The sequence below is a fragment of the Tachysurus fulvidraco genome, chromosome 11, assembly GCF_022655615.1.
Source record: "Tachysurus fulvidraco isolate hzauxx_2018 chromosome 11, HZAU_PFXX_2.0, whole genome shotgun sequence".
In the NCBI taxonomy this organism is placed as follows: domain Eukaryota; kingdom Metazoa; phylum Chordata; class Actinopteri; order Siluriformes; family Bagridae; genus Tachysurus; species Tachysurus fulvidraco.
This window is the reverse complement of record NC_062528.1, coordinates 5,526,294-5,548,050: the sequence shown is the minus strand read 5'-3', so window position 1 is coordinate 5,548,050 and position 21,757 is coordinate 5,526,294. Positions and strand designations below refer to the sequence as shown.

Genomic DNA, 21,757 nt, shown 5'->3' with positions numbered 1-21,757 from the left:
AAGAATGAAAATAAAAATGGGCCTTTGTGTAGCGCTAGCTGGTAGTGTGCTGGCTGTTTAATGGTGTACGTCCACAGTGGTGATTAGTGGCTCACATGAAAGTAGACACTCAGGAATTCAAGGTTTGTCATTAGTATTTCTGTTTTTACCTACTGTGGGCTGTTCATTCAATAATTCATTCAATGTTACAAAGAAGAAAGTTCATTTTTTTTTCCACACAAATGTTTGTCTTCAAAGTAATATTGATATCAAAGCTATTTCTGATGCCCCAAGCTGTTATCTTCAATGACTACAATTCTGTGTAAGGTTATCCCAACAGAATGAAAAACACTCTCATACTGAATGCCAACGCTGTCCTGGTTCATTTTATATCAGACTTGCAGCCAGAAAATAATTCATTTGTTAATACTGATAGAAAATATCAGATAAGACGGATGTCCATTCTGCCACCAGTGTATCTGGTAAAAAGGGTTAAATGTAACTATAAATGGATTCTCTGTGTTATTATTTAATACATGACGTGACATACGGCTAAGTACGGTGACCCATACTCCGAATTCGTTCTCTGCATTTAACCCATTCAAAGTGCACACACACAGCAGTGAACACACACACACCATGAACACACACCCGGAGCAGTGGGCAGCCATTTATGCTGCGGTGCCCAGGGAGCAGTTGGGGGGAATTCGGTGCCTTGCTCAACCTCAGGGCACCTCAGTCGTGGTATTGCCGGCCCGAGACTCGAACCCACAACCTTAGGGTTAGGAGTCAAACTCTCTAACCATTGGGCCACGACTTCCCCCCTTTTTTTTGTTATATAACAGTGATCAACTTTGGGATGATAACAGTAACTGGAACTCATTGCTTTTATTGCATTGTTATTATAACAGCACATCTATTATGTTTTATACTATTCCTAGAATACATCTAGAATGCATTACCTCTAAACAGTTTGTTATTGGCCTGTGTATAGTAAAGGTTTTAAACTTTAGAGGTTTTATTTTGTTTCTATGCTTCTGTAATGCTGCTTTACAATGTGAATGTAAAGGTGAAGACGATGTAAATTGCCACAAATTGCCTGCAGGCAGAGGTAAATAGGACTAAGTGGATGAGTTTGGGGTGAGACACCACACTGTCAGCGTTACTGTGCATTCAAGAGCTCTCGGTTTTGCGAACTGTTAGAGTCGGATATAATTACACATTTGTTTGTGTATGTCGTAAATGTCCTGCTGACTCATGAATGAAAGTTGTCTCTGTCTCCTTTTATTTACTCCAGTCCATCCAACGAAGAAGAACCGACAGACGTGTGTACGCAAGAGCCTGATCTGCGCCTTTGCCATGGCTTTCATCATCAGCGTTATGCTTATTGCAGCTAATCAGATGCTGCGTAATGGAATGGAATAACAACGCCACTGTGAGCAGGGGTGTGTGGGCGGAACCTGCATGTGCATGTCCGTCAGAGACGTCATTCCCTTCTGCCTGAACACGAAAAAAGCCTTCAACCTGCATCCTTCAGACTTAGGAAACCAAACACCTCGTCATAAGAACGGTGGAGTGTTTTCTGTCAGGAATGGCAGCCAGCAGGGGCCATGATTTACTGAGTCCCATCTCCACCTCACTGGCAGGGACTTTAAAGGGCTGACTTGTTCTCTTTTGTTTTTTCTTCTTTTCCCATGTCATCCCTGTTCCCTCAGCGCAATAACCCGTAGGACTCCGCAAGAACCTCTCCGACATCCAAGTTCTGTCTCCCATTTTCATCAACAATGTGATGAAGAGCTGCTTCTAGGCACAGACATGATGGAAAATGGAACTTCTCACAAAGTAAATTAGTAGTAGCCTCTTGTCTAAATACTTTCTACTATTTCCTGTTCATTTTTGATGAGCTTGTTTCTCCATATGATCAGTATGAGAATCAAACCTGCTGAAAGATTATTCTTGATATTATGTTAATTCCAGATCAGGGTTTTTTTTTGTTTTTTTTTTTGCTCATGTGATATTATTTGATCTTAAATCTATTTGATTCTAAATCTGATGTTTATCTAAAGGCCAGTTTATCTGTGAATGTCCTTACAGAAACACCTCTACTGATGCTCTTACAGTATATATTTCACAATTTGCCCAAACACTGGGACCAGGATTGATTCAGAGCTCGTTTGGTGGAAGCTGTGACACTGAGAGTTATTTTCAAAAACTGCAGAGAAATTGCACTAATTTTTGAGGCGCACCAGTGCAGTAATTATATCTGCATCAGCGAGGTTCACAGCCTGAACTGCTGGATTGGTATCTTGGATATGATATATTTTTCATTCCAGTCCATTGATGCTACACTAATTATAGTATGCTTCCATTACAATCCACCTACACTAACGAACACAAGAAATGATCATAGCATGGCATTTGACTCCTGATTGGCTGCTGACTCGTGATTGGCTGCTTTTCTGGTGCAATGGCGCTTGACATGCCTGAGCTTGAAATATAAGTTCTTGCCAAATCTGATCCCAAAACACCTGAATGAATTTCTATTATAGCATTTTACTGGACAACTAACAGCAGCTCTGGAATATCACATTATTCCACATAAAGTATTTTTCCACTACGAAACAAATCCTACACACTGTAGCTTAGAGTTTCTTTACCTTCTTTACCTTCAAAACTCTGGTTGAAGCTACTTGTACCAAAATAACGAAAGACTTGGTTGAGTCACTTTCTTTGTTCCATGAATAAAGAAAGTATTGAGTCTCCTCTTTAGACCAAAGCATGTCTTTCCCCCAACACCAGGCCCCAGGACCAAATCACTTCACACAAGGTGCAGCTTGTTTTTGCAGACTACAGACCACCATTTCCAAGTTTTCTGGTCTATACACTGGTTAAAAAAAGTTCTTCATGAAACATTCCAAACATATACCAATAGGATAGTGTAGAAATAAGTGTGGAAATGTCCCCTGTCTTCAGCCTGTGGTCAGTGTATCTGTCAGTGATTTAATGGCTCCAGATCCCGGTCGTTCTATGAGCTTCTCCTTAACCGCAGTAAACCCGCAGTAACCTACAGTGATGTTTCATACCAGAAACCTAAACTCTCTCAACTGAAACAAAAGTATAGGATCAACTTCTTTTGTGTCAGACTGTTTTTACCAGGTTTTTAAAGACCCTTTATATTATGCCTGTGTTTCTCTGAAGGTTCTGTCTAACTGTAGAATTGTGCTGTGGATTTTATGCCATGTTCTGAAATGTCATCCATAATCACATGCTTTTTTGTTTTTGTTTTTTTTGCTCGGTTTGATAACTGGGCCTGTCTTTGTGCCTGATGCAGCTCATTTTGTGCCTTTTTTTTTTTTTGTCGTTTTTTGTCGTTGTTTGGTTTTGTTTCATGAGAACTCCCGTCTCTTGTATGTCCTGTATGTCTAAGCAGCTTATTCTCCCCTTCCGTCTTTCTTAAAGGACTTTGCTCCATAACGCATGTGACCTTGTAAAGCTGTGTACATAGATGTCTCTTGTAGTCACCTGTGTTAAGTGATATGTGTATGCATGACTGTGGACAGTATTTTCTGCACAGAAAGTGTCAGTGGGTGCAGAGGGAACGGCTGAACCCGATATCAATGCGCCAGCTCTCAGCTCCTCCAGTAGCCTCTGACTAAAGCCATATAAGTCTGCACAGATGTACTGGGAAACATGGGTGCATTTTCTATTCCTTTAACAGTGAGAACTGCTGATGTTTGCCTAGAGAAACACTGTCAATCTGTTGCACGGAAAGGCTAGTCCTCGAACGAGGATTCGTGAGGTCCGTCAGTGACAGTGGCTCCATCTGGTGATCCATGTATTAACTAACACCTTACAGTATTGAGTATTGTGTTTGTCCTCATGTTGTCTGTCTCATTGGGATAATAACATTAGCTTGTAGCATTTGATTATATAAGAGCAGGGAGAGGAAACGGGACACTGTACCATATGTGTTTACATAAGTAGATTATTTTTGTTACCACCATTATGGAGTAAGTGTGTGTAAGTGTGAGGAACTATAGCTAGACTGTATTAAGGAGAGAATGTCCTTTTAAATGTGCTACACGTGTATTATATTTCTGTGTGAATGCTTCACTATTTATAATGGGGTTGTTATGAGATGGATATTTTTTAAAATTGAACATGAATATCTGAATTGAGCCAATTATTTATTACACAATAATAATAATAATAATAATAATAATAATAATAATAATAATAATATAGAATGTCATTATTATTATTATCATGTATGTAAAAGTAATAACAGTAATTAAGGGGATTTTTATTTTTATTATTAATAGAAATATGCTGGTGGTTTAGCATATTAAATCGTTAGGCTGCCAGCTGTAGAAGATTATGTGTAGATTTATTTTGGTTTCTTCTCTCTCCTTCTCTTTACTCTAATTGGTGCCTCTTCACCTCATGTATACTAAAGAAATTGATTAAAACTGCCATCATTAAGGACCTACCGATTTGTTAGACGTGATCTGAGGAATCGTGGAGACAGGAAGCTTCTAGAGTGAAAAGACAGAGACGCGGCCTTTTAAAGCGCTTAATGCAAGCCAAGGATTATATTCTCCAGCTCCATATTTCGTTTATATCTGGCACTGAAAATATGAAACTATTTCAATCGAACAAAGGCCACAATAAATGCAAACGATTGTGTTTTCCGTGTAGAATTGATGAAGAAAAGCTTGCCTTTTCAAAATGTCAGGTTCTAACACACTTTAGGGTACCTGTGTGTATGAAATAATGTTTTGACTGAAGTTAATTCACTTTGTAATCGCACCGGGTTGTGTGCAGAACATCATCAATAAATGGCATCACTTTAAGGACAGTTCTTCTCTATTAACAAGGACATCTCATTAGGAAAATAATTTTGCCATGGATTCCTCTGTCTACACTCTGTCTATATTCTATTCCTGGCAAACTTTCCTCACATCCTCAGAAAGAGGAGCCAAGATGTGAGAAAGGGAAGCGAGGAAAGGAAATGAGGAAGCACAATTAGCAGAGAAAAGAGCCCTAGATCTATCACACACACGCACGCGCGCAAAAACACACACACACACACACACTCACACACACACACACACACACACACACACACACACACACACACACACACACACACACACACACACACACTGTATATACGCATGCTGAATGTATATGTATATATATATATATACACACACACACACACACATTTATAGAATATAGATACATTATGAGTTGTTATAAGATCCTCTAGATAGTATTATAAATATGAAATATCTGTAAAGAATAAATGCATAGCAATGATGCAATAAAAAAATGTTTTTTATAGAATTTTAATTGTCATCTTTATTGCTACTCATTTTGGCTATAAATCTGCAAAGAATGGAGATTCTTAACAGCCTCCAGTGGCCAAACAGTAAGATAAATCTTCATGAAACAAACTATATGCAAGTTCATTTTGATTTCATCATCCTCACCATTCCTTAGTCATTTTATTAGCATTTACATTTAGTCTAATTTTAAACCTAGATCATAAGTGTTTTTTTTTTTATTTTAGTCTGTATAATTGTATTTATATGTGTTTGCTTTTAAATACAATATTATACAGGGGGTTCAAAAGTTAGCATACACTGGAGTAAATTAATACTTTATGAATAGGCAATTTCTTTCTAAACACACACAGAATTGTCTTTCCCAACTTTGGCCCCAAACATGTTGGATGTGCTTCCTTATAAAGTCCATCGCATCAATCTGGTCAAGAGAATGACTTCAATATGTTCTTTTATAAAAAAAAATATTATATAATCAGTCCCCAAATTTGTCCACTTGGTGGAGCTACTGCAGGACTATTTAATGTCCAGATACCCTTAACCTGTACCTAAGAGTACTCTGTACCCTCACACTAAAAAGCGAGTTAAAAAATTTGTAAAGGATGAATTTTTAATTATGGATATCATTTTTTGGAAAAAAGAAACTAAACATGACATGACAAGGACACGACATTAGTGTTTATAATGTTAGACAAAACCAGACAAACAGGCAGAGTAAATCAGAGCAGAACTAAGAGCATAGGAACTAAGAAATCTGGAAAAGTGCCTGCAGGACCAGAGAAGGTTTTTTGGGGATATGTGTGATGATGCTTTGCTGGGGATTTTGATGTTTACGGTGGACATGACGACGTTTGTCTGAATTTTAAATAACAGGTGCAGAAACTGTTTTCAGTGCCATCCTGATTAGCATGCAGCATCCATTGCCTTTTCAGTTACGGCTTGTTTGGTTTCACTGAGGAAAGACTTAAAGGTGTAAACGTATTTCATGGTCGCAGTGTTTTACCTTCACACTGATCAAAGATGTAGGCTTGGAAGATTTGGAGAAAATCTAAAAAAATAATGATAATAATTTATTATTAACTTTTAATCTGGACATGTGATTTAATTATTCATTCATTCATTTTCTACCGCTTATCCGAACTTCTCGGGTCACGGGGAGCCTGTGCCTATCTCAGGCGTCATCGGGCATCAAGGCAGGATACACCCTGGAAGGAGTGCCAACCCATCGCAGGACACACACACACTCTCATTCACTCACACACTCACACACTACGGACAATTTTCCAGAGATGACAATCAACCTACCATGCATGTCTTTGGACCGGGGGAGGAAACCGGAGTACCTGTAGGAAACCCCCGAGGCACAAGGAGAACATGCAAACTCCACACACACAAGGCCCTGGAGGTGTGAGGCAAACGTGCTAACCACTAAGCCACCGTGCCCCCCCCCCCCCCCGTGATTTAATTAATGTTTGATAAATCATTAATGTAGTCACCCCATACATTAGCTTACACAAGCAGAGTAATTCATTATTTTATTTAAATCATCATTTTATTTTAATGGAAGACAGCATTGGAGAATTTTCATCACCAAACCATTTGACCATGAGATCCAGCAGCATTCATTTACACGTCTTATTACACCCACTCTAAAATTCAAAAACTCTTACCTACTATATCTTAATATACCTACACAGATTTAACTCTACAGTAGAATTATTATTTACCATTTGCATATTAAGAGGTCATGCTACCGAGTTTTTAAGCCACTCACTAACAAATTCTGGTACATAAACAAAAAAAAGAGGAATGTCTTAATTTCTTGGCTGTAATATTAAATAAAAACAATAAATATTACAACAAACAGTAAAAGCTGAGCAAATTAACTTTACATCTGTCAGTAAGAAAGCTTGGAAAGGAGCATTTTCCTTGGAGTAGTGAAAGACAAAACAACAGAAATACTAAAGTCCATGAGATCTATAATAGGCAAAATATACAGGCAAATCAAACAGAAGAAAGAGACCAGTTATAAACCAAAAACAGCTAAATATAGATGAATAAAAGGCTTTACTTGATATGGAATGCTGTAATAAAACCTCTTAAATCAGTATGAAGTTTTTTTGGCCCTTTTTTAATTAAAGTTTTTAGTCGATGGATACTCTTTTTGAGGAATATATATATCTATCAGAACCTCTTGTTCTGTAGAGGACTGTACTCGGACGACTGAGTGTGGAGCATTTCCTCACATGTACTTCATACTCTACTGAGAGCAGTTCACTCCCTATAAAATTTAAATCAATGAAGTCAGACCACAAAGCTGAAAGCAGTCCCTTGCAGTGTTTTTAAGACTTCTGGCTTCTTATCTGATGCGTCCGACTCCTTCAGACGCCCTGTTGCTCCCTCACCGTGTTTTTGATGTTCCACCTCTGACCAGTGCAGGCCTGTAGAACCAGCGCATAGCCGAAGGACACGTTGGCCTTTACCACCTCTAGGCAGCGACCTGTAGCCCGGTTCACGATCGAGTCGTTCTGCAGGTAAAATAGTAAGATATTTGTGAACTGTGTGGTGCTAATGAATATATTTACAGCTATTACCTAATTTAAGATGATGTCTTTATTTTTGTCATATTTACATTACAGAACCGTGAAATATTTTTTTTTTTGCACATTCCAGCTATGGAGGTTGGGGTCAGAGCACAGGGTTATCCATGGTAGCGCATTGTGAGAGTTGAGAGGGTTAAGGGCCTTAATCAAGAACCGAACAAATGCAGCTCGAACACTGACCTTTCAATCAACAGGACAGAGCCTTAACCACTTAAGCTACCATTTCCCCATTATTAATAGTAATTCAAAACACTCTCTCTCACTCACTCACTCACTCACTACCGCTTATCCGAACTTCTCGGGTCACGGGGAGCCTGTGCCTATCTCAGGCATCATCGGGCATCAAGGCAGGATACACCCTGGACGGAGTGCCAACCCATCACAGGGCACACACACTCATTCACTCACACACTCACACACTCACACACTACGGACAATTTTTCAGAGATGCCAAACAACCCATGCATGTCTTGGACCGGGGGAGGAAACCGGAGTACCCAGAGGAAACCCCGAGGCACGGGGAGAACATGCAAACTCCACACACACAAGGTGGAGACGGGAATTGAACCCCCAACCCTGGAGGTGTGAGGCGAACATGCTAACCACTAAGCCACCGTGTCTCTTCCCCCCCCCCCCCCCAATTTATTTATTAGTTTTTTAGTGTACTGTCAGGAAACATTATTAACCATTGTGTTATGCTGCAGTCTGGACTGAAAGGAGGTTAAAGGAAAGATTATGACTGTAGGTTTAGCAACTAAATGGAGGACTGCCAAACCACACGTGTCACTTGGGTTACTTAATGTAATATTTTTGTTTTGTTCTTTTCTTAAAGCATGCTATTCATTTTGGAGTTAACTATAATGTAGAGCTTAAAGATCTGTCCAAGTTTATATTTATACCTGTACAAAGTTCCATGTCTTTTGTCCTACGTTGGAGACTTTGTCACAGTCGACAAGCTGAGGGAAGCTGCTGATCATGTCATCAATCACACAGCAGGTGTCATCTCCAGTGCTTCCTAAAGGTCCCACAAACAGGTATCCCTCCTTGGTATATCGGCCAAGCTACCAAACACAAACATAGTGCTTTGTGTACTCTGATAATGATGCAGCAACAGTCCAATGCCAGTTCTGACTAAACCCTACACTGAAAAGACTGGCATCTTCCTGATTCTAACACACTTCATTACAGGAAAATATAACATTGTACAACAATTAGGAGGAATCTATTCATTGACATAAGCATCACACTAACAGTCGGTATTAGAGTCTGTGAAGCCTTTTCTTTTTCAACAAGTCTATTGTTGCTTAGCTACGACTGATGAAACAGAATATGTTAAAAACTGTGTCATGTAAAAAAACCTCCCCACAGACATGACCCATTTTCAGACTGCAGTCAGAGGAGGTGTGTGTGAGGTCAGATTTCTCGAATGCTAGAGCTGGGGCTCTTACCTGTGGGTTCCAACCATGGCAAGGGTGAAGGGTTGCTGTGTGGTTCTCCTTCACGCCCTGATCCACACACAGATGGGACACGTTGGAGTTACGAATCTGCCATCCATACATAGACACAAACAAACAGAGATACACTCAGTTCATACTCTTTTTTTCTACTAGGAAGTGTATGAGTCTGCCCACTCCTCTAATAAACAGGTGGGTGGAGACAGAAAATCTAATCTAATGCTTACACGAAGGAGTCTAACAATTATTTCGCACAACAATTATGAAATTAATTCACTCTTTTTTACTCACTTCTCCGTAAAACAGTGTGCTGTTGTATCGCCTCATCTCTGGGTAGATATTATCAAGGTACCACTCGAAGTTTTTACACTGCAAATGTTTCCTCAGCGCCACACGCTCTGATATGTCCCCATAATCGATGGCATGGTTCTACATAGACAGCAGGCAACAGAAGTAGCAAGTCATAGGCATGCAGCATGTTCCAGTGTTTATTTATTGTTATTGAGATCGGTTATGAGCGTATAGATGTAGTTTCTTACCTCCATTGGAATGTTCCAGGCCATGTACACATTAGACTTGAACTCATCCAGCCATACTTCAGCCACACGCAGTGCATTACGCCTTGTGTGAAAAGCTATGTTGCTGTGGTATGGCTTTTTCGTCCTGGCAACATGTGCCACCCGAGAGCATGGCAAGACCTCCATACTGCCCCCACATAGCCAAACCTCGAATCAACCAACACACATAACAGTTATTTTTTTCTTCTTATCTGAAAAAAAAACCCTTTCTAGAAGCTGGTAGTAAACGTAAAACAAAGGAGACATTTTGAGACACTAACCCTTATTCCAAGCTCTATATTTTCTCCACCATAGACGTCCATGCCTGAGTCGAGCAGACCCAACTCTCCAAAGTAGTGTCGGTTTACCACAAATGAACAGCCTATCATTGCAGGCGTCCTGAAATGTAGAGTTTTTACATATTATATTTTTGCTTTAGTACAGTTTGTTACAGACAAACGAACTTGACGGCTAGAACCCATGATACACAATATAAACAGGTGATGTCACAATCTTAGGTTAAAGATGTGATGCCACAAACCCAATGTTTGTGTCTGTATTTATTTAGTTGTCTAGATGTAAGATTTATGCAGAATTGAGTGTGGTTGTTGTGGAGGTTCTGAGGTTCGAGAGATTTAAAGAATAAAGTATAACACTGGTAGACACGAGCAAGAGTAAAAAAGGTTACACAATTTATTGTGCTCGGCTGCGCAGCAGGACCCAACACTCCACATGTAGCATGAGAGATGAAGGGCCAAGATCATTGATTACATCAAGGTTTTATAGACAGAACCCAAGAAGAACAGAAGATATGTAAAAGCAAAACATCATCAATCATTGGCTCAACATTACCTCATGCATCTCCTGACCAAGCTAATCTGACCAGGCCAAGGTCTTCCTACTCGTCCCCAGTCCCTACTGCTCTTGTCATAATCTTAACAAAACCTACTGATGATGATGTCAGTCTCTGGTCATGACGCACACAGGGTACAAGCATAGAAGAACAAAGCCTTATGAACATCTTAAGATTAGAAATTTCCACCACATGGTCTAGACCAGAAACAATTTCATTTACTTTTGTGGACTGCTGGGAAGAAAAGGGTATTATTCCTTTCCAAATTATAATAACAAACACCGAGTTTCATAACATAACTTTATCCAACTCCTGAACCATTAGTCCTGTGGACATCTCTGGTTACCGTTTTATCTCCTATCTGATGTCACTGAATAAGAAAGCTAACTACACCATCAGCTATAACATTAAAACTGCTGAAGGTGAAGGGAATACCACTGATTAACTTCTTGTAAGGGCAACTGTCAAGGGGTGGGATATATTGGGCAGCATGTAAACAGTCAGTTCTCAAAGTTGATGTGTTGGAAGCAGGAAAATGGGCAAGCGTAAGGGCCTGACTAGACCTGCCATGTCAGTGTCACACTGCAGTATCATTCCATGGTTCCATATTAAACCCATGATACAAGGACCCCTTGGATCTGACATACTTCCAGACACCCCTCCAACATTTCTCGACATTGAAGGCCAGCTTGCATATACAGTTAAGAGGATACTCAATATTTGGTGCAGAAACAGCAAATTAGAGATGATTGGAGTAACCTGATTGATAGGGAGGGCTCAGCCCTGAGGAGCAATGCTGGATACCTGAACATGATATCCTCAAATCCCAAAATGTGCCGGAAGTTCCATGCCAGCTAACCGATGGGAAAGGCCAGAAGGATGTGGGCTCCCGAAGTAATTGCACTGTAAACCTGTAGCCTGACCTACTGTTTGTCCTTTGACTTAGGTTTATGGTTGAGGAGTTGAATAAATTTTGCATTTTAAATTTAGCATATTGCTTTTTATTATTATTATTATTATTATATGCGATGATTAAATTTTTTTCAAACATTTTTCAACATTTTCCAGGTTTTACAAAGCACAGTTTCACTTTACTATTATATCTTCCTTTCATTCTTTACTTTCCAATGAGACCTTTTCCTCAGAGGTCTAATTGAATTATTTAGGTCAAAATTACTTTTTGCGATATTGGTAAATTATGGCACATATATCCACCAGAATACAGTATACAGTCCAGTCATTCATCATTCATTCATTCATTCATTTTCTACCGCTTATCCGAACTTCTTGGGTCACGGGGAGCCTGTGCCTAACTCAGGCGTCATCGGACATCAAAGCAGGATACATCCTGGACGACGTGCCAACCCATCACAGGGCACACACACTCTCATTCACTCACACACTCCAGACAATTTTCCAGAGATGCCAATCAACCTACCATGCATGTCTTTGGACTGGGGGAGGAAACCGGAGTACCCGGAGGAAACCCCCGAGGCACAGGGAGAACATGCAAACTACACACACACAAGGCGGAGGCGGGAATCAAACCCCCAACCCTGGAGGTGTGAGGCGAACATGCTAACCACTAAGCCACCATGCCCCCACATACTGTAGAGATAGTTAACAAAAACACATAAAGTTCTTTCTGAAATGATTTGGCCAATTCTTGCTTTACGTTGGCTATAAGATCAAAAAATTTATACGAATTTCAGTTTTCATTTCCTGACATTTTATCTATCTGTGTTAAACAATATAGAACACAGAAACGTTTGAGGCAGACCATACAATTTTAGCTGAGAAAAAGTATATAAATAGATATTTGGTAGCATACAGTATGTCTTTTTGCCAGTATAGCCTACAGTAGCCTATGCCTTTCTTGCAATAATTGCATCAAGCCAGCAAACCACTGCAATCAATCTGTTGCATTCTTCTTCTGTGCCATTTCTCCCTTCAGCCTCCTCTTCAGGAGGTGAAATGTTAGGTCACTGTGTTTTAATTTACAATTACATATGACGATATAACTTATGATTGTACTAGTTTGTCCAGTTACTCTTGAGCCCCTAAAATAGGGGGAATATGTATGAAAGTGGTTGTAAACCCTTCACCGTTCAGACGATTTGGATGTAATGGCTACAGTCACAATGTTCCTGTTCACTGGATGCAAATTAGTGGATGCTGTAATTTTGTCTGTGCCCATTTAAGGGCTATCAGGTCAGGTAAAGGTCACACAATCATAAGGGATTATGCACACTTTAAAATTAATACTTGGTTTAGAAAAGCAAATGTAATGATTGCATAGGGACCAGTTGTGAGAACGTTCCACCGGTGATGCTGTCAGGTCAGTGTTATGGTAGTGGGGCTGTGGTGGTTTATTTTTAAATACCTGCTGTGTACATCACCCAATTAACATCTTTTTTATTGGTGGTTCCGTTTTATTGATTGTACTGTATGGGAGGGAAATGGCTGAGAAATTGTTTCTAGAAAAACAAATGGGATAAAATCAGTTAATGACGTACATACAAATCGACCTACAAGGCCTTGAAGAACTTTTGGCACCCTACAAGATAATAGTTAAATAAATTCTTGCCATGCTTATTTAGTGTCAAGATGGTGAAAAACATATTTTTTTTAAGATCACGGACCTGATGGGTGCAGAAGTGTCTCCCTCATCCCACCATTGTTTCGGGGGACTGATGTACATGCACCACAGCTCCCAGTTGAAGCCATGGCCTGAGTTCTCGTAGCGCTCCAGGGTAAATGATTTGTGTTTGATGTTATCTATCGAAGGTAGGATAATCCTCTTGGGGTCTTGCTTAATTCTGGATAGAACAGGTTCAGCCCTAATGTGAGAGTCAAAATAAATAATGCCATCATTAACACCTGAGCTAGAACATCTCACTTCACAACCTTTAGATCAGTAATTCTCAAACTTTTTTAAATTTAAGACCCCATTAATAAAATACTTAATAATAAGTGTGGCTGTGGTCCCACTCACTTCTCTTCTCAATCACTTACATACACACCAGTTTGACCTGATTCAAAGCTGCTGTAGTAGAATACTTAATAATATTTACTCATTAAAATTGGCTTTAAACAAATAAATAAAGTTAAAATTTACGGAAATACAATATCTGGCAACAGTTTGAGAACCGCTGCTCCGTATTGTCGCTGTTTTGTCACCAGTCTAAAAGACTAAGTCGGTGATTACGTAGAAAAACCCAGAGAGCTTTTTCTATAAGACCTTCTTACCAAACTGGAGTAAATTCCACATGGGCATCGAAAAAGCCCGTCACCTCCCCTGTGGCTATTTTCCAGCCCTCTATGCGAGCACGGATGAGGCCCTCTCGCTTCTGATTCCGCACAATTTTGACAAGTCCTGGGTACCGTTTGTTGACATATTCTTCAAGTGGACCTTTCAGTTGCTCTGTCACACACATAAAAACACAATATCAGCTGTATGATGACTATCCAGAAAGACCAGTAACACTGACTAAAAAAAAAGCTGTCTAACTGAGCGTAAGACAAACAGCTAATGTGCGTGATTTAAGAATGTGTAGCACCTAAACAAACACCTCCTTTGCATTAAGTCGAACGTTTGTGAACCCTTTAGAAAATTCTATATTTCAATATTTCAAAAGAAAAATTGTAGACGGACCTGAAGCAAGCATTTCATTCGAGGACATCCACTAAAATACGAGTGTTGAAGCTCTTCTGTACTGAAGAATGGAATAAAATTCTTCTAAGCTGTTGATTGATCAAAAGTTACCGGAAACTTTACTTACAGTTATTGCTGTACAAGGGCTTAAAACAGATAAAGCAAAGGTTCACATACTTATACTCATAGATATGTAATGCTGGATCATTTTTCTTAATGATTAAAAGAAGAAATACAATACTGTTGGTTCATTTGCTTGATTGTGTTCACTTTGTTTGGACTTGTTTTAAAATCTAATGATGTTTTTGGTTTTTTAAGTCAAGTCAAGAAACTTTTATTGTCATTTCAACCATACTGTATATAGCTGTTGCAGTACACAGTGATATGAGACAACGTTTCTCCAGGATTGTGGTGCTACATAAAACAAAGACAGGGCTAAGGATTTAGTAAGTTAGTACTGTAATAGCCACATAAAGTGCAACTGTGCAACCTGCAAACAGTGCAGGACAAGACAGACATGATAGTGCAGGACAAAAGACAGTACAGACGAAAAGTTACAAGACAATACACAAAAGACAATAAAGCGAAACAGCGCTGACCAGTGTAAATACTGTATGTACAGACAATACTGCATGTGCAGAAATACTGGAATGAACACAATGTTATACAGTAGCGGCAGTTACATGAGATATTGTACAGGTTTGTGCAAAACAGCAATCAATCAACTGAAATGTCAGACAGAATGTGCAAATAGAAAAAAGTGTGAAAAAACAGCATGTAAACAGGTTGATGGATATATATTGGACTGTGCAGTCCATACAGATGATGTGTGTGTGTGTGTGTGTGTGTGTGTGTGTGTGTGTGTGTGTGTGTGTGTGTGTGTGTGTGTGTGTGTGTGTGTGTGTGTGTGTATGTGTGTGTTGTGCTCATACAGTTAGTTCAGTTATTAAGAGTCTGATTTCTTGTGGGAAGAAACTGTTACACAGTCTGGTCATGAGGGCCCAAATGCTTGGGTACCTTTTTCCAGACGGCAGGAGTGTGAAGAGTGTGTGTGAGACGTGTGTGGGGTCATCCACAATGCTGCTGGCTTTGTGGATACAGCCTGTGTAGCACGGTTGCGTCATCGGCGAACTTAATAATATGGTCGATTTATGCAGAAATATAGGAATTTCGATAGGATTCACAAACCTTCAAGTGACACTGTATATCATTCATCACTTGAATGATAAGGACCGAGAGGGCTGGGCTAGTTGTTTGCCCACCTCATCATCTGAACAAAAAGAATCACTACCCTTCATTTTGATGGATCGCTGGCCCTCTGCCACTGGCTCATGTCTAGAGTGTTCTGGAAATAGAACTGTCTCTTGAAGAAAGTCTAGCACTCGTAGTATGATGGATCAGACATGGGCATCGTTATTCACAACATGAGCAAGGAACACTGTAAAAACTTGCCCTAGTTTATCAGAGATGACATTCCAAGTGAGAAATGGGTTGAAGGACTGTCACACTGAGGCTGATTAAAGGTAGACTTTGGATTCTAAAAGCGGCTCATCTGAATTGATGGTCCTCGATGGCTTCAATACAGTTTGTTTTCATTATGTCTGGTACCAATTTGGAGGTTCTAGTACAAATGGATATACTGAATTTAACATGTAGTTATATCAGTATATGCAAACACTCATGCAGTACTGACTACTGAACTTCACCGGTTGGTCTTTCTCAACAACATACGGCTGCTACAAACTGTTTCAACACATCACATTTTAATGCTGCTACAAACTGTCATATATTTACATATACTTACAAAATATATCATCCTTATCTGCACTAAAAATGACCATCCTGGTTGTATTGTCTTTTGTCTTGTATTGTTTGCACATGAGCACTTTATGTAAATAGGAGTGTTCATTTTAGTACATTTTTTCAGTTAATTTTTAGATCTTAGTCCTGTGTTGCCTTATGTAGCTCTGTGTACTAGAAGAATGCCGTTTCATTTCACTGTGTACTGTTTCAGCTACTTATATATGGTTGAAATGACAATTAAAACCTCTTGACTTGACTTGACTTGATATATGAGTAATATGGAGATGCTCATGATTCATCTATTTGGATCACTCACCATCATCACTGTTGTCGTCTACTAGTATGATCTCCTTCAGTAGATGAGGTGGAGTGTAATTGACAGCTGAGTGCACAGATCGCAGGATCACTGACAGCGCCTCGTTCACAAAGATGAAGATAAGGGAGATCTGAGGCAGGTCTCTGGGATAAAACATGTTTTTGCACCTTGAAAAAAAAAAACAATCTATCATTGTCACATATATAAATAAATATCACATTTCCCTTGATACAGTGCTGTGATTTTTAAACATAATCAAGTATAAGTTTTTTTCTCCTACAGTTTTTCTCCTGCAGTTTTAGTTTGCACACATTCAGTCCCAGAACTTGTGGGAGTGATGTTAAATCTATTTATAGTGCTTGCTTGTTTTGGACTATGGTGTTGGTGGGCATGGCTGACTACGTGCTGGGATTTGCATTTCCCCTCGCTGCCTGGCTATAAGGCTCAGAAAGCCGTGACAACGATGCTGCATATGTTATCTGCAAATACATCAGGAAATTCCTGATCAGGGAAGTGAGAAGCCCTTTCAGAACAGAAAAAAATGTTTATAAGCCTGTTCACTGTTTGTTCTGTATATAATTGGCCTTTAAAATACATTGTTTTACATACATTTTCGGTCATACTACAAAAATAATGGTTATATCCGTCATGTTAAATAGCCGATTTGAACAACTCGGTCCGATTAATGCACAATATTTGCATAAATCAAGACAATAATGCTTACAATATATGAGTATTTTTTAAAAATAGGCAGTGAAAAATCCTACAACGAACTTGCTTACTTGCTGGGCCGATAGTCTGGGATGGACCTGTCCAGGGAAATCCGGTCACTCAGGAAAGCATTGTAGCCGTACTTCTCCTGCAGGTATTTGGCTTGCTTTTCCTCCTCAGGAGTCAGTGTGGCAGGAAAGCCACCTTTGCCTTGGCCTTTGAAGCCCTCGATAAGCCCAAGAGATTTGGACAAACCTGTTAAACAACAGAATAACTCAATTTCCTAACAGGAAGCTTCTCGGATCGACATTCACAATAGAGCCGTGGAGACGAAGGTGGCGGAGTTAGATATTACTTACCATTTAGCTGTCTGTAGACTACATCTTCTAATGAGCCAAGCCTCTTCAATAGGATCTCATGACTGATGCTTGAGTCTGAAGAAGATCCATTGAGGCGATTGTGACCGTTAACAATTTTGTTCAGCCTTACGTCACACTTGCCCCAAAAAGTGAAGAAGCCTGCAACTGCAAACGCGTTCAGCACCACCAACACCTTCCATCTTCTCATCATAAAACCCATTAAGGACAACAGCAGCCTGAAACGAATCTTGAAAGAAGTAAGAAGAAGATACTGTAAACTTTTGTTATTAACGTTGTATCGAATGAAATCAATTGCTTAGTTAATAGTTTTCATCAATGTGATAAATTGTGCCTAATTTCTTACCATTTCGTACTAATGATAGGCATCTTGCTCTTGGATGAGTTTTTTCCTGTGCTTTCATCCGGTTAGGCAAAAAATGACATGGAAATCCTCAGTCCCCATGTGTGCATTCACAAAAGCTGTAAAGTAGACAATTTCTAGTCCGTTTAAAGAGGACCTGTCTCCACTATGCTGGTGTTGCAGGGGTCACGCAGACGAGTTCCACATGATCACAGACGTGATGATGATGATGATGATGGTGAGGACGAAAAGCCTGCGACCTCCGAAGTAACGATTTGAGAATCGTGTGGCTTTATAACCAGAATCAGGGGGAAAACCCTCCTCTTCCGACGTGATAAGAGACCAAACGCGGACCGCTACAGAAACAATCCTCTCCAAAACGCGTCTGTTTGCTCTTCATCACCTTCATCACGCGAACCCGTTTTCATCTCTGAACGATTTGTGGTTAAATATTAGTCATTGTTTGGTACTGGAGGCGAATACCACTGTTTTCGCACGGAACTGGTTTTAGTGACACGAATGAACGTGCAGTTTCTGTTATTATGGCTCCATCCCAAACCGCAGACTGCCCTCCTAAATAGTGTGTCAAATCTGACTCCTATGGTAACCATAGTAACGCAGGATGGTGTAGTGTTGATGCTGTAGTGTAGTCTACTTATCATTTAGTGCGCAGTGTAATGTGTGTTCAAATACTCTGTTTTTTTTTAGCCTGTTCTGTTAGTTGTTCTCATAGAATAAATATCTGGAGACTGTGACAGATTACTTCTAGATGTCACACAAGCAACACGACACAAATCATACAAGGTATCTATGCGAATATTTCCCTTTAATTCTACACACTAAATAAATCGAAATCAAAACGAACCATAATAAACACACAATACCTTTAACTGTGTGTATAATGTGTTGTATGGGATGTTTTGGAAACAAGACTTCTAATATTAAATTCTTTCAGTATGAATATTATAGAGTTAAATAGCCTAGAGCATTTTTCACACCTTGAACATCTTGAGCAAAAAAAAAACAAACAAAAACTAAGCCTCTTTTTCATGATGCAAATTCAAATTCAATTTATTTATAAAGGACTTTTAACAGTTCACATTGTCTCAAAGCAGCTTTATGGAAGTATAGAAACAGAAGAGAAAAAAAAAGAAATAAATAATAATAATAATAATAATAATAAGAAGAAGAAGAAGAAGAAGAAGAAGAAGAAGAAGAAGAAGAAATAAGAATAAAAAATAAATAAATGAATACATACATACATTTCAAGTTTAAAATTAATTTTAAAAATGTTAATTTAAAGTTTACAATACTATATATATCTATCTCTATCCCTAATGAGCAAGCCGGATGTGACGGCGGCAAGGAAAATCTCCCTGAGAGGACATGAGGAAGAAACCCTGAGAGGAACCAGACTCAGAAAGGAACCTCATCCTCATTTGAGTGACACGGGACAAAAAATAATGTTATATAGATTTAAACTGATTATCTTCTCTGTATCATCCCTGTTGTTAGATGAGACCTATTCATGTTTGGGGCAAAAATAATTAAATAAATAAATGGCAAAAGCTTCAGGAATTCACCCAGGTTATTTTGTGTATGAATTCAGTATGATTCTCTTATGCTGTGTATGAAGTTCAGGAGCTGTATATTTTGGTTCCTCTCAACTCTGTGATCTTGTGGTTCTACTTTGTCTCCTCCATCATAAACCATGTACATGAACGTTTAAACAATTTATGCAGTTTTAGTTTATTCAGTATAGGGCTTCAGGTAATGTAAACACCAAACATCTGAATCGAGTTTGATCATGGCATGGATGATGGTACTAGATGGACTTGAGTATTTTTTTTTTTTGAGTATTTGAGAGGTTGCTGATATACTGATGTATTTTCACACACAACAGTCTCTAGAATTTACACAGAATGAAGCAAAAGACAAAAACATCCTGTGAGTGAAGGGTCTACAGGCTGAAATGCCTTGTGGATGAGGGATATCAGATGATATTGGAAAGACTGGTCTGAGCTAAAGACTAGTAACTTAAATAAAACTTTTTTGTGGTGAGAAGAAAAGCATCCCAGAATGCACAACACATTGAACCTTCTGCAAAAGCAAAAGCTCACATCAGGTTGTACTCCTGTTAGCCAAGAACAGGAATCTGAGGCTGTCATGAGCACAGACTCACAAAATCTGAATGATGACTCAAGGCAGCTAGCAGACAGTCAGCTTTGCCTTTTTGTCTGCTCCCTGGCCTTGGCTTTTTATTGTGACTTATTTTATTTTATTTATTTTTATTGTGTACTACAGGAAATAAGAACAGAAGCTACCCGAGTGGATCAAATTCCAAGAAATCCAGCAGTGTTTTCAGAGCACCACATAGACATGCAACTGTTCAGCAAACATTATCTTCTGTATGCTATATTTCCACACATCATTGACATGGAGCCAGAGCAAATATTTACATTTTTAATAATGTAAAAAATACAAATATTTGTATAAAATATACATATACAGATGAAATTAAACAAATTAAACATACATGTCTAAACATACAGGATATTCCTTTAATACTGCACATGGTCATTTGTCAGCCTCACAGGTTTTTTTCTTATAATTATATAAATTATTGGCAAACATCCTGTTCCTAAGGATATCACTGTGGTGCTCTGTTTACTCTATTTGTTGATGATGGTCTTGATGATGGTGTTTTATGCTACACATGATGTTTTTATTTATACCTATGTCTCCTGAATGACAATTTTCAACAAGTGGAATTGTTGAACCACAGCTTCGACAGTCAGCTGAAACCAAGAAGTTGTGAAGAAAATCCTACTGAAAACAGCTGATCTTTAGTTAGAGTAAATCCAAATCATTATGATAGATAGATAGATAGATAGATAGATAGATAGATAGATAGATAGATAGATAGATAGATAGATAGATAGATAGATAGATAGATAGATAGATAGATAGATAGATAGACCTTTATTGTCGTTGCATAGTACAGGTACACAGCAATTATATGCAGTTTGGAATGCATTACAGCTTGTTATATATATATATATATATATATATATATATATATATATATATATATATATATATATATATATATATATATATAAAACTAAACATATCTACAGTAAATAAATATAAAGGCTATAGCAGTGCAGAGATGTGTGGACACTGTTGTAAAGGAGGAACAAGTCTACTAAAATAAATAAATAAATAAATGAATAAATAAATGTGATATACATGAATGTGAAATATTAGACAGAATGTACAGTAAGGTTTATATATAGATACACATAAATAAAATAGTGCAGATGTATGTAAGGCACAATATGTGTAGAGAATGAGGAGTATAAAAAATACAATATGTAATATGTACATTGTACTGTATGTATAATTGTACAGAAGGTATATACAGTATTTTTTGTGTTCTAACGGTGTAGTGTAGAGTTCAGTAGTGTGATGGTGGATGGAGAAAAGCTGTCCCTGAATCTGCTGGTTCTGTTGCGTATGTTCATGTATCTCCTTCTTGATGGAAGGAGGTTAAACAGTTTGTAACTGCGATGTGAAGAGTCCTTGATGACGTTGTGAGCTCTGCACAAACATCTGCTGTGGTTAAGGTAGTTGGGTGCCAGTAATGCGTTGGGCAATTTTGACCACCCTTTGTGCGGCTTTATGTTCACACACAGTGGAGACATACAGTGATGAGTTTTCAGAATGCTCTAAATGATGCAGCGGTAGAAACTTGT

At 38.7% G+C, this 21,757-nt stretch overlaps 2 protein-coding genes across 3 annotated transcripts in view; one reads left to right on the top strand and one right to left on the bottom strand.

Annotated features, from left to right (window-relative positions):
- Window positions 1-4,156, top strand: part of caln1 (calneuron 1) — a 54,141-nt gene extending 49,985 nt beyond the window's left edge. For both annotated transcript variants that reach the window (XM_027136603.2, XM_027136594.2), the window contains exon 6: window positions 1,277-4,156. In XM_027136603.2, coding sequence (XP_026992404.1) covers window positions 1,277-1,404 — 128 coding nt within the window. In that variant the 3' untranslated portion in view covers window positions 1,405-4,156. The remainder of the gene's footprint in view (window positions 1-1,276) is intronic.
- A 2,725-nt stretch (window positions 4,157-6,881) lies between these two features.
- On the bottom strand, window positions 6,882-18,603 carry galnt17 (polypeptide N-acetylgalactosaminyltransferase 17). The gene is made up of 12 exons (XM_027136567.2): window positions 18,003-18,603; window positions 17,639-17,885; window positions 17,351-17,534; window positions 16,569-16,735; window positions 14,044-14,218; window positions 13,437-13,634; window positions 10,223-10,340; window positions 9,924-10,109; window positions 9,676-9,813; window positions 9,379-9,474; window positions 8,830-8,991; window positions 6,882-7,855 (listed from the first exon to the last, which is right to left on the bottom strand). The coding sequence occupies exons 1-12, from the start codon at window positions 18,003-18,005 to the stop codon at window positions 7,709-7,711; spliced, it is 1,821 nt and encodes a 606-aa protein (XP_026992368.1). The 5' UTR covers window positions 18,006-18,603; the 3' UTR covers window positions 6,882-7,708.
- Window positions 18,604-21,757: the final 3,154 nt, after the last annotated feature.

Excerpts from the sequence above, each read along its gene's own strand:
- galnt17 (XM_027136567.2), bottom strand. Across the intron at positions 13,635-14,043 it reads GTGGAATTTACTCCAGTTTG|GGCTGAACCTGTTCTATCCA; the intron begins GTAAGAAGGTCT and ends CTCTCACATTAG. Across the intron at positions 10,110-10,222 it reads ATATAGAGCTTGGAATAAGG|GTTTGGCTATGTGGGGGCAG; the intron begins GTTAGTGTCTCA and ends GGTTGATTCGAG.